The sequence below is a fragment of the Danio rerio genome, chromosome 23 (assembly GCF_052040795.2).
Source record: "Danio rerio strain M-AB ecotype USA chromosome 23, GRCz13ab, whole genome shotgun sequence".
Taxonomy (NCBI): domain Eukaryota; kingdom Metazoa; phylum Chordata; class Actinopteri; order Cypriniformes; family Danionidae; genus Danio; species Danio rerio.
Window position 1 is genome coordinate 36,466,796 of NC_141043.1, and position 15,354 is coordinate 36,482,149.

A 15,354-nucleotide genomic window follows, 5' to 3' on the forward strand; every position below is an offset into this window, starting at 1 on the left:
ACATTTTGACAATGTCAAAAATCTATATATGCAACATCAAATAAATCTTGGACGCTTAACACTCATCTGATACTAGACAAATGTCAAATTTAATGTAATTTCTAAACTACAGTTATCCTGTGATTCCTGATGTGCATGTAATAGGATGAGGAGATGGGGGATATATATGGGGTAATAGCTGTTAAAAATATTTCTCTATCTGATTGCAAAATGCAAAATACTAGTATTCGGCTTAAATGTCATATAAATTCAGCTTAAAGCTTAAGTAGGTTATTAGGGCAAGCTAGTGCATAACAGTGGTTTGGTCTAACTCTTTAGTGGAAAAGTTGGAAAATAATATTGACTTTAAAATATAGTTTTAAAAAATAGAAACTGCTTTTATTCCAACAAAACTAAAATGTTGTAAACATTTCTGTCTAAGAAACTTTAATATACACAAATATACATACATCCAACTTAAATGTCTAACACTCATTGTAAAAAATGGAGGTTTTCACACAATCCCTTCATGTTGTTCCAACACAAATCAATTAGATGACAAATATAAGTTGATTGAACACACAACAACTAAGTTGTCCCAAAAAACACTCAAGAATTGTGTTGATTTAGCTCATATTAAATAAGTAGTTTGAAAAAGTAGCAAAAATATCATATAAATATTGTATCTAGTTTAATATCTCCACAGCATCCAAATTAGTCATGTCATATTCTTCTGTAAAACAATGCCCATATCAAGGCGCACAAGGAATCTGCACACACAAAAATCTGCAGATTTTCATAGATTTTTAGCCCATCATTGGGTCTATATTTATTTATTTGTGTAATTGAGTATAAATTTAGATTTAATAATTAATTTCAGTAATATTATTGACAAATATGAAAAATTTCATATGATTTATTTACAACTCAATTTGTAAAGTAATAATTTTTTTTTAGTTTTTTTAGTAGAGGTGTTATATAAGAGACTTGCTTTGTTTACCAATTATGTGGATCTAATTAGATTTGCATTGTAAATAAGACATAAAAAGGTATTAAATTTATTTAATTTATTAAGTTTTTAGTTACGATACTCCCAAAATCATTCCACATAAATCCAGAGATTTTTTTTTTAATTCTCCGCAGAAATAACAAAAAATGTCAGTAGATTCTGTCTTATAGACACACGCTTATAGAGCCAAACATTCCACACGAATTCCAGCGTGAATCTTAATTACATTAAGCCTGTTAATTTGTCTTTGCTGAGAGGGAGGCAGGTGCCAAAGATCATGTGCAGTGCTGGTGTCAAATACCACGCATGGCGGCATTAGTCTGGCATGGCATTGTTTAGCCCTCGGTACCTTTGTAGTATAAAGTTTTAATACTTTTGATGCTGCATATGGACAGAATGGCATTTGGGCCACCACATATTTCTATAATGCTTTGAAATGAGATTTTTTAATTTAATGCTTGCCTGTGCAACATGATGCTGGAGTGCAAATTCTTGTCATTTATACACATTCTCCTGTCTATTTGTCCTCCTCACAGACGCCTCTGCCAGACGCTGTGGATACACAAGACACCATCAAACAGGTATGAAGGGCTTTGGTTTATTGTACATGTCGACAAGCCTTAAAGGGATAGTTGTTTGATGAAAATTTTAATATTATATAATTTACTTTCACTATCATTTACTATCATTATGTTGTTTAAAGCGGCAAGACAATCTTCTGTGGAATACAAAAGGGGACATTTTAAACCATTTATAGTAGTTTTGCTTTGTGTTTCATGCATTTACAATAAATGGAAATCAAGAACTGAAGAAAAGCAAAAAGCAGAGGAAAAACTCCTTATCAGCTCACTCACTATGATTCAAGACTCAATAAATAATTCTAAGAGGATGAGAGCAAAATCAAAATTTATATTATATTATATTATATTATATTATATTATATTATATTATATTATATTATATTATATTATATTATATTATACTATATTATATTATATTATATTATACTATATTATATTATATTATATTATATTATATTATATTATATTATATTATATTATACTATATTATATTATATTATATTATATTATATTATATTATATTATATTATACTATATTATATTATATTATATTATATTATATTATATTATATTATATTATATTATATTATATTAAACTATATTATATTATATTATATTATATTATACTATATTATATTATATTATATTATATTATATTATATTATATTATACTATATGATATTATATTATATTATATTATATTATATTATATTATATTATATTATATTATATTATATTATACTATATTATATTATATTATATTATATTATATTATATTATACTATATTATATTATATTATATTATACTATATTATATTATATTATATTATACTATATTATATTATATTATATTATATTATATTATATTATATTATATTATATTATATTATATTAAACTATATTATATTATATTATACTATATTATATTATATTATATTATATTATATTATATTATACTATATGATATTATATTATATTATATAATATTATATTATATTATATTATATTATATTATACTATACTATATTATATTATATTATATTATATTATATTATACTATATTATATTATATTATATTATACTATATTATATTATATTATATTATATTAAACTATATTATATTATATTATATTATATTATACTATATTATATTATATTATATTATACTATATTATATTATATTATATTATATTATACTATATTATATTATATTATATTATATTATATTATATTATATTATATTAAACTATATTATATTATATTATACTATATTATATTATATTATATTATATTATATTATATTATACTATATGATATTATATTATATTATATAATATTATATTATATTATATTATATTATATTATATTATACTATATTATATTATATTATACTATATTATATTATATTATATTATATTATATTATATTATATTATATTATATTATACTATATTATATTATATTATATTATATTATACTATATTATATTATATTATATTATATTATATTATATTATATTATATTATATTATATTATATTATATTATACAACAGTTCTGTCTGGTTCTGAATCTAATTGGCTGATAGCTGTGTGGTATTCTGCCAGTAACAGCACTCGTCCAGCCTCTTAACCCTTCGCCCTTGTGTTTTACTCCGCTCACATACAGCCACAAGCAAAAAACTCTACAGTTTGACATATTGCTGCTGTTGGACAACATTAGGTACTTTTGAGGCTATTTTAGTCGAGAATCTAGTTGTTTAGATTGAACTATGCAGATTATTTATAAGGTGCCTATTTTAAAATATTTATAATTTCTGAGAGAAAGCGCTTCGTCGGCCATTAGCCTGTCTTTGAGCAGACCAAAGACGTTGTCCATCCACAAGATAGCGACAGAGGCTGCATAATAAGCCCTTAAAGAATAAAACTGTGTAATTTCTAACTACAGCTGATCAAATCATTATTATGCTGGTAAGTAATATTCTAAGTCGATCTCTCTCTTTTGTATGTTGTAGTGCTGTATTTATACCACATTACTTTGGTGTATTGAGTGTAAGATGGGACTCACGTATCAGGAATGTGTGTTGTGTTGGCAGAAAGAAAGAAGAAATACCTGCATGTGTTTAGTGTTTTCCCTCATCAAAAACACAACAGCAATCTGGTAGCGATTGTGTTGCTTTTTTCGGGGTTAATTATTGTGCTATCTCGATTGCAACAGAGAAATACTACAGACTGTAATAGGCTGTAATACTGTAAGGAGATCTCTGTAAACGGATGGTATTTCATGTCACCTTCTGCCTTATAACCTTAAAATGTCAGCAAAATCACCTGTTTTGTCATCACTTTAGACATTACGCTAGAGAAGCATTCAAACACTAGCTCTAAAGTGACGTTGGTGATTTAGTAACGTCTTCTGCTGTTCTGGCATCAGCTGCAGATGTGAATGTACGTTGGAAGAAAGTAGTTCCTCATACAAAGGGTTTTAAGACTCCCCGTGTATGATTTTCTTTTTTATATACATGGTTATGCCGTTGAACTGTTGTAAAAACACAATATCATACTCAAAGCAGAGCGATGTAGCTGTACATTAACACTGGTGGGACACTAACGCACGCCTCCCACCAGTGCTGATATACAGGCATATCGCACTGCTACAAGTATGATATTGCTTATATATAAAGTGGGGAAAGGTTCTGAATACTTAGGACCATGTGAAATTTCAGTTTTTCTTTTTTAATAAATCTGCAAAAATGTCAACAGCTCTGGGTTTTTCTGTCAATATGGGGTGCCGTGTGTACACTAATGAAGAAAACAATGAACTTAAATGATTTTAGCAAATGGCTGCATTATAACAAAGAGTGAAAAAAAATTCATGGGGTCTGAATACTGAAGTACTCACTGTATATAGTAAAACCATCGCTTTAAATGAGTTTTTGCAGTTACACTACTTTAAGTCACATTTACTAAACTGTACTTACATCAAAAAAATAAGTACAATGTACTTATTGTGTTAATATTGTATTGCCAAATACTTTTTTAAGCTGGATAATGGTTAATACAGGTGGGGTTAGAAATAGGTTTGGTGGTACGGTTAATATGTAAGACATGATCAACTGTGTATTTATAAATGTAATCACAAAAATTAACTACAGATGTAATTACATGCAAAACAATGATTAAATAAGTACAATGTATACATAATGTAGAGCATTGTACCAAATTATTAATCGAAATGTACATACATTGACTACTATGTGACTTAAAATAAAGTGTAACTGTTTTTGCTAATAGGGATGTGTGGCATATTCTCTTTGACAGATAGCAAGCTTTTATCTTCACACTTCTGACCTTTCTATGTTTATAACTCATGCTCAAAGAGATTAGCATATAGAAGGTGGCAGTCTGTTCAGAATTATTAAAGGAGCTATATGAAGAAATGCTAAGAGAACTACAGCCAACAACTGCTCATGCTTGCACTCATGCACATAATATACAAGATACTAAACAGTCTCAAAACATCTGATAATAATGATTTGGATATTGTTGCAGAATCTCTGTTCACTGTAAAGAAAAAGATGTTAAATAACCGTTTTCATAAATAACCTAAATAATTACTCGGTAATTAGCCTGTAAAATGAAAAATTACTGGCAGGTTTATTACCAGGTTTTTGTATTATTATTTACAACACCAATCCAGACGATATCTCACTTTAAAATATTAAAACTTTAAAATAATAAAACTTTTTAACATTAAAAGTTGTTGTAGGAAAAAAAACAACAACACAAGAATCACAAACGAAAGAAACAATTTTATAATGCAATTTACTGGTTTTATGTTGACTGATGATGTTATTAAAATTACACTTACATGATTGCTTGATTGTAAATTTGAGACTGCTGACTATATTGACCAGGGCTGGGTTTCCCAATACTAAAAGCATACTGGACATGCATTTTGTCACAGCTCCACATGCATTTCCCAAAAAGGCACGTAATATATTCACGCAATCAATATAAAGCAGCTATACACGCAGACTACACACAAAACGGCTGACAAAGGTTAAAGAACATAAGGTTATTAATATGAAATGCTTTGATACTGATATGACAATATATACAAATTACATAAAAATTATTTCATATATGCAACATATATTTAAAAATATTACAAAAATTGGCATTTACATTTTTTTTCAACCATTTTAATTACAAGCATAGGCTTTATATATGTTCTGAAATATTGGCCACAATTTCTATGTATAAAATCCTCACCCAGGGGTCACATTCCTCCAGGAATGAGGCCACAATACACACATTAAACAGATTCATTTAAAATTCATTTTTCTATTGTTGTTTTTCGTAAACAACAATAATTACTCCCATTACAATAATTAAAACACAGGTCTGTTATTGCGCTAGTGTCATTTTCAGTGAATTCCAAATGCAATCTTAATGTTCTGATCATTTTATTGCAAACATAAATGTTCCTAAACTCAATTTCAAAGTACAGTAGTGTTATTGCATGCATATTTCACTGCTATGTTGCAGCTACTTCACTGTCCAAGACAGTTCTAGTACTACAGTGTTACTTCTCTCTGCTCATATAATAGATGTCCCTTTAGAATCATGTGAGCCCCCGAGGGAGGAAGCCACTCTAAATATGTTGCTTAACTGGCTTTGCCTATCTCCAGTGTACAGTACATCTTCAAAATATGTTTTTAAAAGTAGCTCAGTAGCTTTATATTAGCTTAACGAAGTACAAATTAGGGCTGCACAATATATCGTTTCAGCATTGATATTGCAATGTGCACATCAGCAGTAATCACATTGCAAGATATCAAGATATGCAATGTTGAGTAAGAATTAGGGCTGAAAAATCTGACATTACAATATTTTGAAGAAAAAAAAAAAAAAAAAAAAAATATATATATATATATATATATATACAAATATACAAATTTTGATTGTTTGGGTCGGTAAGGTGTGATTTATGTATTTAAAAATAATAAAATTGCATGAATAATTACAATACAGCAAAGAAAAAAGAAATTCAGTATAGTAATTCAGAAATTCAAATCAAACAGTATTCAGATACAGAAATGTAATAATATAATGTAAAATAGTAGTGTCTTCATTGGTTTAAACAATCAGTACATTTTTTTCATTACAAATGTTTTACGTTATTGTTGTTATTGTCGAACGCTTTACACCTTTTTAATGCCTGTAAAACACATGCAAATGACAAAGTTTCACTCTGTTATGGTTATACATAGCAATGACTCCACAAATCTCATTTATTCTCAATTGTTATTCGAATATAATCCTAACTTAACACTGCATATCCTACAATGAGACTATTGCAGACACACACATTGCAATATTTATGCTGAAACAATATTTTGTGCAGCCCTAGTCTGAATTATAGTTGACCAGGAGCCACAGAATTGTATTTAATGACTGTATTTATATGGAATTTATATGATTTGTGCAAGCAACATAAAAAGTTTTCCTACTTCGAATTTTTGTCTTGTTTCGTCTACATTTCAAAGCAAAAACAAGATTATTTTATTTACCCCACTGGCAGATCATTTTACATTTTTTTAGGAAAAGCTCTTCGATTTATTTCTTCTGAAGTTGAAAATGATTCAATAGTTTTACTTGATCTAAGACGTTTTTTAGATATTTGGAAGAGAAACGAGACAAAGTAAGAAAAGCATTTTTTTACATTAAGTATACATTTTCTGTACCTGAATACTGTTAGGCTCCCCAGGAAAACCATCAAATACTTCTATTCAAACTATCTTGTGAAACTATTCATATCGCAATATTTAATTGTAGAAAAATAAAGTATCACAATATCATTTATTTTCCAATATCGTGCAGCCCGAGTCCAAATACTGTTCTATAATTTCTTAGGAGATGCAAACCCAGATTTAAACTCCTCAATATTTACTACAGTGATTGACTGACTTATAATAAACAATTTCCGGTCTTAAATTCTTGTAATGTTGTGGGCAAGAAACAGGTTAGACCACATTTTGCATCAAAACCTATCATCGTATGGCATCTTTAACAGGATGCTTGTCATTGTATCACTGTGAAGGCAAAACTATTTGCTGACTTCTGGAAACAATAGTGCAAATAAAAGAGCTAATAAAGTGTAGTTTTGTTTTATACTGGTTATCTTGTCATCGGAAATGCTCTACTAACCTTACCTGCATTGCAAATTTACACCAACTGTACAGTACATTGATGTCTATATATAGAAGCTGTGAATGGAAGAGCTACTGTGTTTCAATAAGGTCTAGTCAGATTTTCTTTAGGCATTTCGCCTTTATTTGACAGGACAGTAGAATGACAGGAAGGTAAGTGGGAGAGTCATATTTGAGGTTTTTTTGGGCATACAAAATTGTTCATGGAGCTTCGTATGATTGCAGTTGAACCACTGAAGTCACATGACAAAGTTTTTGGTTGCTTTTCTGGACTTATAACATCTCGGGATGGTTCTGTATATACAGTAGAGGATGAGAGAGCTCCTGGATTTCATCTAAAATATCTTAATATTTATTCTGAAGATGAATGAAGGTCTTAGGGGGTTGAAATGACATGAAGGTGAGAAATGAATAGCACAATTTTCATTTTGTGTGAACTAACCTTTAATCTATTGAGATATTTTTTTTTTTCAAACCCATATTTTATGATATCTTATGAGCATAAACGGGACTTAAAAGCATGCTTAATGGCCATAAACAGCTATTTTCTTTGCACACAACCGTTCTGTTCTTTTCTAATGTGATTCTGCTTTGAATGCAAAGAGGGCAAAGTTGAAATACCTAAGAAGAATGCAGCTGAGGTGCTGTTTGTTTTTTCAATAGACAGTTTTAAACAGACATCTGGGCTTGAATATTTAGGTATTGGTCAGTGCCTGATGGGAGAAAAAGCAATATTGCCAAGGATTTGAGAGTGGTTTACCAGGGCTCTGGGTGAACGTTTCATCTGTGGAATGTGTTCAGCTCCTGGAGTGTTTTTGTGGGCACAAGTGACTCCTCGAGTGTGTTTTCTGTGAGCAGAAAGACAACATAGAGAGCTGTTTTCAACTGAGCCTCTGATCTTTTCTCTTTTTGGTGGTGTTTTTTTAAGGCAAGAATCTATTATTATTATTCATACTTAGGCAAATAAGTATGACTTTCTAAATAAGGGTTTCATAAACTCCTGTCCTTAAAAATTACTTGATTTATATTTTCATCATATTTACAGGGCGGGAAATAAGTATTCAACACATCACCATTTTTCTCAGAAAACTTATTTCTAAAAGTCCCACTGACTTGAAATTGTCACCAGATGTTGATAACAACCAAAGAAATACATACATGAAAGATGGCAGCTTAAAGACCACTCTCATTTTGAGAATGAAGTCATGCATTGCTCAGGTGTAGTTTTTTCAGACTTCAAAAAGGTGTAAAAATCTTGATGGTTCTGTGGGTCTTGTCTATCAAATCTGATCTTTATTTTGTATTTTCTGTTGGATTCAAGTAAAGTGATTGGCTGGGCCATTCTACAGCTTGATTTTCTTTCTTTGAAAGCATTTGAGAGTTTCCTTGGCTGTGTTTGTATTATTGTCTTGCTGAAATGTCCACCCTGGTTTTATCTTCATCATCTTGCTCATCTATAGATGGTGGACTGAAGCAGCTAATATTCATTTACACTGACGAACGGCAGAAGGTTTCTAAAGAACTACTGAGAGATTTCAGCTGCTGTCTGGGCTTTCATTATCTTTCTACACCTTTCTTTTTTCATGTGTTCAATACTTTTTCCCTGTGTCATTTCATTTTATTACACATAACTTCATTTGTAAACTAATTAGATTTGTTTTCTTTGCATACATGGATTTCTTCAACTCCTTTCTTCATCAACATATGGTGACAATTTTAAGTCAACAGCACCTTTACAAGAAAAATAGTGTAGTATTGAATACTTATATACTGTATATACTGTATGTGTATGGCAGATGACTTTATATAAAGTGACTTCAGCATTGAAGGTACAAATTTGATAAGTTCTTGAATTTCCTGGGAATCAAACCCACAACAATGGCATTGCTATACTTTTTGAGGAAAGCTACATCAAATAAAGAGCCTGAACTATATGTAAAGAATGTAACAACGTCTTGCAAAAAGACCAGAATTTAACAGAGATTTGTTACACACCTCACTAACAGCATATGAACCACCCAGAACAGCTATTAGCAACATGATAAAAACCACCTAGTAGCCACATAACAACACTTTTTCTGGCAACCTTGACAGTAAGGACAGTCTATACAAGTTCAAGTTTATTTTATTAAATATTTTCTATTATTCTAATTTAAATCAAATTTAAATCATTAAAACTATTAAATGTTATTTTTGTGTTTTAGCTTTCGTTTTAATTACTGTCACTAAAAAGGATAATTTTCTTTAAAAAATTTAATTAACCTATCATTAACTCACCCTCAGGTTGGTACATATGTTTTTTTTTAAACACAAAACAAGTTATTTTGAAAAAATAAACATTACAAAATCTACAGTAAAAAAAAAAACAATCTATGGAAGTTAAATAATACTGATTTCCAGCATTCTTCGAAATATCTTTTTTGTGTACTACTAAAGAAAGAAAATCAAATAGGTTTGGAATAAATGCAATGAGAATAAATAATGACACATTTTTTTATTTTCAATTTTGTGCTGTTTTCTCTCTTTTTTTCTTACACTTTAACATTCAAAATATTTTATACCACACAGTACACAGTTTAATAACATAATATTACAACACAATATTATAACTGAGTTGACAGTGCATTTATTATCATTTTTAAATAATGTACAATAATTCCATATTGCTAGTTCATATCATTGGTTAATATAATATAATATAATATAATATAATATAATATAATATAATATAATATAATATAATATAATATAATATAATATAATATAATATAATATAATATAATATAATAAAATATTGTCCGTGTGGGTTTCCTTCGGATGTCCAAAGACATGCGGTATAGATGAAATGGGTAAGCTAGATTGTCTGTAGTGGATGTGTGTGAATGAGTGTGTATGGGTGTTTCCCAGTGATCGGTGGCAGCTGGAAGGTGCTGCGTAAAACATATGCTGGATAAGCTAGCGGTTCATTCCGCTGTGGCGACCCCTGATGAATAAAGGCACTAAGCCGAAAAGAAAATGAATGAATAAATAATATATCATTCATTTTTTTTTTTAGCTTAGTCCCTTTATTAATCAGCGGTCGCCACAGCGCAATGAACCACCCATGAATAATATAATATAATATAATATAATATAATAAAATATAATATAATATAATATAATACAATATAATATAATATAATATAATATAATATAATATAATATAATATAATATAATATAATATAATATAATATAATATAATATAATATAATAGTAATTCTATAACTAAAACAATGTTAACAAATGAAAGCTTGCTGTAAAAAGTGTCATTTATTTTAATTAGTTTAATTTATTATTTAGTTTCATAATCAATTAATAATGTTAGTGCTTGAACTAATAAATGACTAATTAAAACTGCTGCCATGGCAACTGACTGAAATAGAATTTAATATTTAAATTTTTCTTCCTTCCTTACTTCATCTGGCAAAACTGTTTTCAGTAGTTTCAGTAAATATACCATAATATTCCTGACAAGGTCATCACCAAAATGCGGCCGGAGTGTTTATGATATGATTCCTGCCCACCTCTATTGTGAGATCTGCATGCATTGTGCAGAATCTAGCCTTTCCCTCAGCTCACCAAGGTCACACCATCACTACTGCCTCCGCTGTAAACATCACCCACAGATGGAAAACACAGCCCGTTTCCTCCCCACACAACAGAGGAGGACTGGCCTGCGCTAGTGCTACTTTAAAACCCCACCAATGCGAATGACGAACACTTGAGTACAAAGGAAGCACAACCACATCCCTGACAAAACTTTATAGCTGAAGCATTGTGTTAGAGGATTGGGTAGGGTGAGGCTCTGTTGTTCACTTGAGCAGCTATTCATATTCATACAAACAGGGCTGAACAATAAGGACATTTTTTTATCAGCATCTCTTGTAATTGAGCTCTGTTTTGAGTACATTACAGTAGGAAAGATCGCACTGTATGCCTTTGTGGTGTAACGTTATATTCACGTTCATCTCTATTGTGGAGCCAGTACTTTCATTCATGCTGCCTTTGTACGTTATTTTTGGAGACTGGGGACAGTTTATATAGCAATCTGACCTGGACTTGAACAATGCAGACAAACCCTTAGTCACGCGGAGTCGTCACATACTGTAAGCAGTGTTTTGTGGCCTGGTGGTTAAGTTAGAGCTTTTCTGAAATCCTTTGACACACTGGGGAGAAACAGAAAAGCAAGCATGTCTTTTATACGGATAGTTCACCCAAGAATTAAAATTAGCTCACCATTTACTCTCCCTTGTGTGGTTTTAAACCTTTATGAGTTTTCTTTCTATTTCTTCTGTTGAATCATGATATAAAAAAAGGTTGATGGTACCCATTGACCTACATATAAACAATAATTCTTTAAAATGACTTATTTGGCAGAGATGTAATTTTAGGGTGAAATATCCCTTTAAAGCCAAAAATATCCCTAAACAATGAAGTTAAAATTATTCCAGGTGCAACACAAGTGTTTTTTTTTTGCAAATTTTAGGCTGGCCCAGGTTTTTGTCGCCACTGGCATGCATGGTTCAGGATTGGTAGAGCTACGCATCGATGAATTTGCTCTTCAGTGTTTGAACTCTCAGTAATGATTAAATCACACTGAACTGAGCTAAACTGAACTGAACTGAACTTAAACACTAAAAACTGAACCACACTGTTCCAGTTACTATGATTATTTATGTGAAGCTGCTTTGACACAATCTACATTGTAAAAGCGCTATACAAATAAAGCTGAATTGAATTTAATTATTTTCATGTCCAGCACACGATTAAGGGCTCTATTTTAATGATCTAGGTGCAAAGTCTAAAGTGCATGGTGCGAAAGCATTAGGGCATGTCCAAATCCACTTTTGCTATTAAATTGCCATTGATGGGCTTGATGTATGGGGTAAAACATCATTAGTTCTCAAACATCAAGATTTCATCATATTTTATATGTGTAAAATGGTAGGAAAAAAACTTTTAAAATGTAACTAGCACTTTACAAGTTTAAATAAACTGTAATGAGTAAAAAAAGACAGTTTTTCTTCAAACTTAGCATCAAATTAAAGTACAACCAGTCCGTTAACATCTCTTACCAAAACTACTCACCCTTCATTCATTCATTTATTTCCTTTAAGGCATAGTCCCTTTATTAATCTGCAGTCGCCACAGAGGAATGAACCACTAACTTATCCAGCATTTTACACAGCAGATGCCCTTCCAGCTGCAACCCATCACTGGGAAACAACCATACACACTCATTCACACACATACACTACGAACAATTTAGCTTACCCAATTCACCTATACCACATGTCTTTGGACAGTGGGGGAAACCGGAGCACCCGGAGGAAACCCACGCCAACACGGGGAGAACATGTAAACTCCACCAAGAAATGACAAGTTACACAGCCGAGGCTCGAACCAGTGACCTTCTTGCTGCTACTCACCCTTCGTTTGATCAAAAAATGTTTGATTTTCTTCTGCTGAACACAAAGGAAGAAAATACTGGAAGAATGTTTGAACACTACTAGTCATTGACTTCCAAAGAATTGTTTATATTATGGATGTCAATGGCTCCTATTTTCGACATTCTTCAAAATCATAAGGCTGAGTAAATTGTCATTTTACACAAAATTACTCAAGAATTTTACACCACTGCTTCTGTTAAAAACATACCAAAATATATTGTCTCCATGACTATTACTTATTATCTTTAAGCCACCTACAAACAACACTACTAAGTAAATTAAATGATATGCCTCTCCCTTTTGGAGAATGGCTGGGGAATAGCCATGTTTTTTGTTATCACAGGTATCCTACGATACATCTATTCCCAGGTGTTTAGTAGAGTTGTCAAGTCCACGCTGGAGTAATTATTCCCCAGGAGACTGCTGAATGCTGGGAATGGGCAACCAGCTAGGGTTCCCATCCGTACCCTCATCTCTAGGGACGGAATGGTGAAGCGGAGATGACAGAAGAGAGATTTACATGGCCAGGCTCTGCAGACTCTGTGTCTGGGCACACGCTGAGTAAAATGATCTTGATGGAGAACGCCGAGGTCTCTCAGGATACGGGCTGGATGTGGGTTGACCACATTTACCAGCTAAACCTGAATACTAATTACTAAATGAGTTGCATTAACAAGCATTAAGAGATTTATAACTCTGAAAATGCCCCTGGACTATTTGGAGTGAAGAATAAGCACATGTTTCTGGACAGTACTTGCCTTGTGCAGCGTTTAATGAAGTGGTCCTGTGAGAACAGTACTGTAGATGTGGCCTCCTTTTGGACTGAAAAGACGGGTCAGTCCATCCTTCATGGGTCAGAAGGCAATTACATCACCGTGACTGACCGAGCAGGCCAAGGGGCCTCGAAGAAGGGGCAAACGTCACCGCCCTCAGCAACAAGCACAACAAATAAAAGTGTGAGAAATGATTCAAGTTCAAGAGCTTATCTTGGGACAAACTGTTCTGCGGAGGAAACAGAACAAACAAATAGTCGTTCAAACATTTTTTGAGACTGAGAATGACTGGGTGGAGCAGAAGCATGTGTCTCAATTCATCCATTCTAAAATACCATGCAAGATCTTGGCTCTTGTAAGTTGACCCTTCTAAAATGGTAAAAAAATATAGATTTTTCAAACACATTAACCCAAATCCAATACATAAGTCATGCAGTAACCAGTGGTGTAAAGTAAAAAAATTACAGTAATACTCCAATTACTGTAATTGAGTAGTTTTTCTCAGGAATTGTAATTTACTAAGTAGTTTTAAACATGTGTACTTTCACTTTCCCTTGATTACATATTTGGTGCAGTATTGGTACTTTTACTCCATTACTTTCCTTCAACTTGCAGTCACAACTTTACTTTTTCTTGTCTATGGGGATTAGAAAAATCCGCCCTGTGTTGCCGATCCAATCAAATCGAACATAGAAAGTAGATCCCATCATAATGAACTGCAAGACATGGGCGATTTATAATTGCAGCAAACAGTTTGGAGGCATTAAAAGTGTCCAAAAGAAGATGTTTAAAAGCTTTTCACCCATTGAGACTGTTTAGATGCATGTCACTGATGAGAAGTTGATGGATGCTTACTGTATGATGAGTAAACATGACGTACCCCAATGCTAGAGAGACGTTGCTTTTTGTTTGAAAATAAAAAACGGGTTGACGTCAAAATTTAATGTTATGTGGAAGTTAGCTATGATGTCTATCAAACGTTGAATTTTGGATGCCATACTTGATGAAAAAATGTAAGTATTTGACGTCAATATGACGGATTTTGATCACTTTCCAACACAGCCTAAAATCCTACCAAATATTACACACATCCACAAATAACATGCAAATTCATTAGCTTTTTACAGTGCAGTAGTGAGTAGTTTTGAATGGTCTACTTTTTACTCATACTTTGAGTAATATTTACAACAGATACTTTTACTTTACTTGCACTATATTTTTAGGCAAGCAATGGTACTTTTACTTGAGTACGATTTTACAGTACTCTTTCCACCACCGACAATAAAGCTAGATGTCTGCTAGATGCTACTGTCT

At 31.3% G+C, this 15,354-nt stretch overlaps 1 protein-coding gene and 1 long non-coding RNA gene across 14 annotated transcripts in view; one reads left to right on the top strand and one right to left on the bottom strand.

Annotated features, from left to right (window-relative positions):
• The window catches only part of rapgef3 (Rap guanine nucleotide exchange factor (GEF) 3), a 76,800-nt gene that overhangs the window by 27,313 nt on the left and 34,133 nt on the right, over positions 1 to 15,354 (top strand). For all 10 annotated transcript variants that reach the window (XR_015523783.1, XR_015523781.1, XR_015523780.1 and 7 more), the window contains one exon: positions 1,525 to 1,569. Coding sequence is in view for 6 of the 10 variants with exons in the window: in XM_087307518.1 (XP_087163644.1) it covers positions 1,525 to 1,569 (45 nt within the window). In the remaining 4 variants the exon portion in view is untranslated. The remainder of the gene's footprint in view (positions 1 to 1,524; positions 1,570 to 15,354) is intronic.
• The window catches only part of LOC137489139 (uncharacterized), a 49,532-nt gene that overhangs the window by 2,558 nt on the left and 31,620 nt on the right, over positions 1 to 15,354 (bottom strand). For 2 of the 4 annotated variants that reach the window (XR_015523806.1, XR_015523801.1), the window contains one exon: positions 8,538 to 8,625. The exons of 1 other annotated variant lie outside the window; for it this stretch is intronic. This is a non-coding gene — a long non-coding RNA (uncharacterized LOC137489139). Of the gene's footprint in view, positions 1 to 8,535; positions 8,626 to 15,354 lie in introns of those variants that run through there. One more of the 4 variants, XR_015523803.1, reaches the window with a different exon arrangement.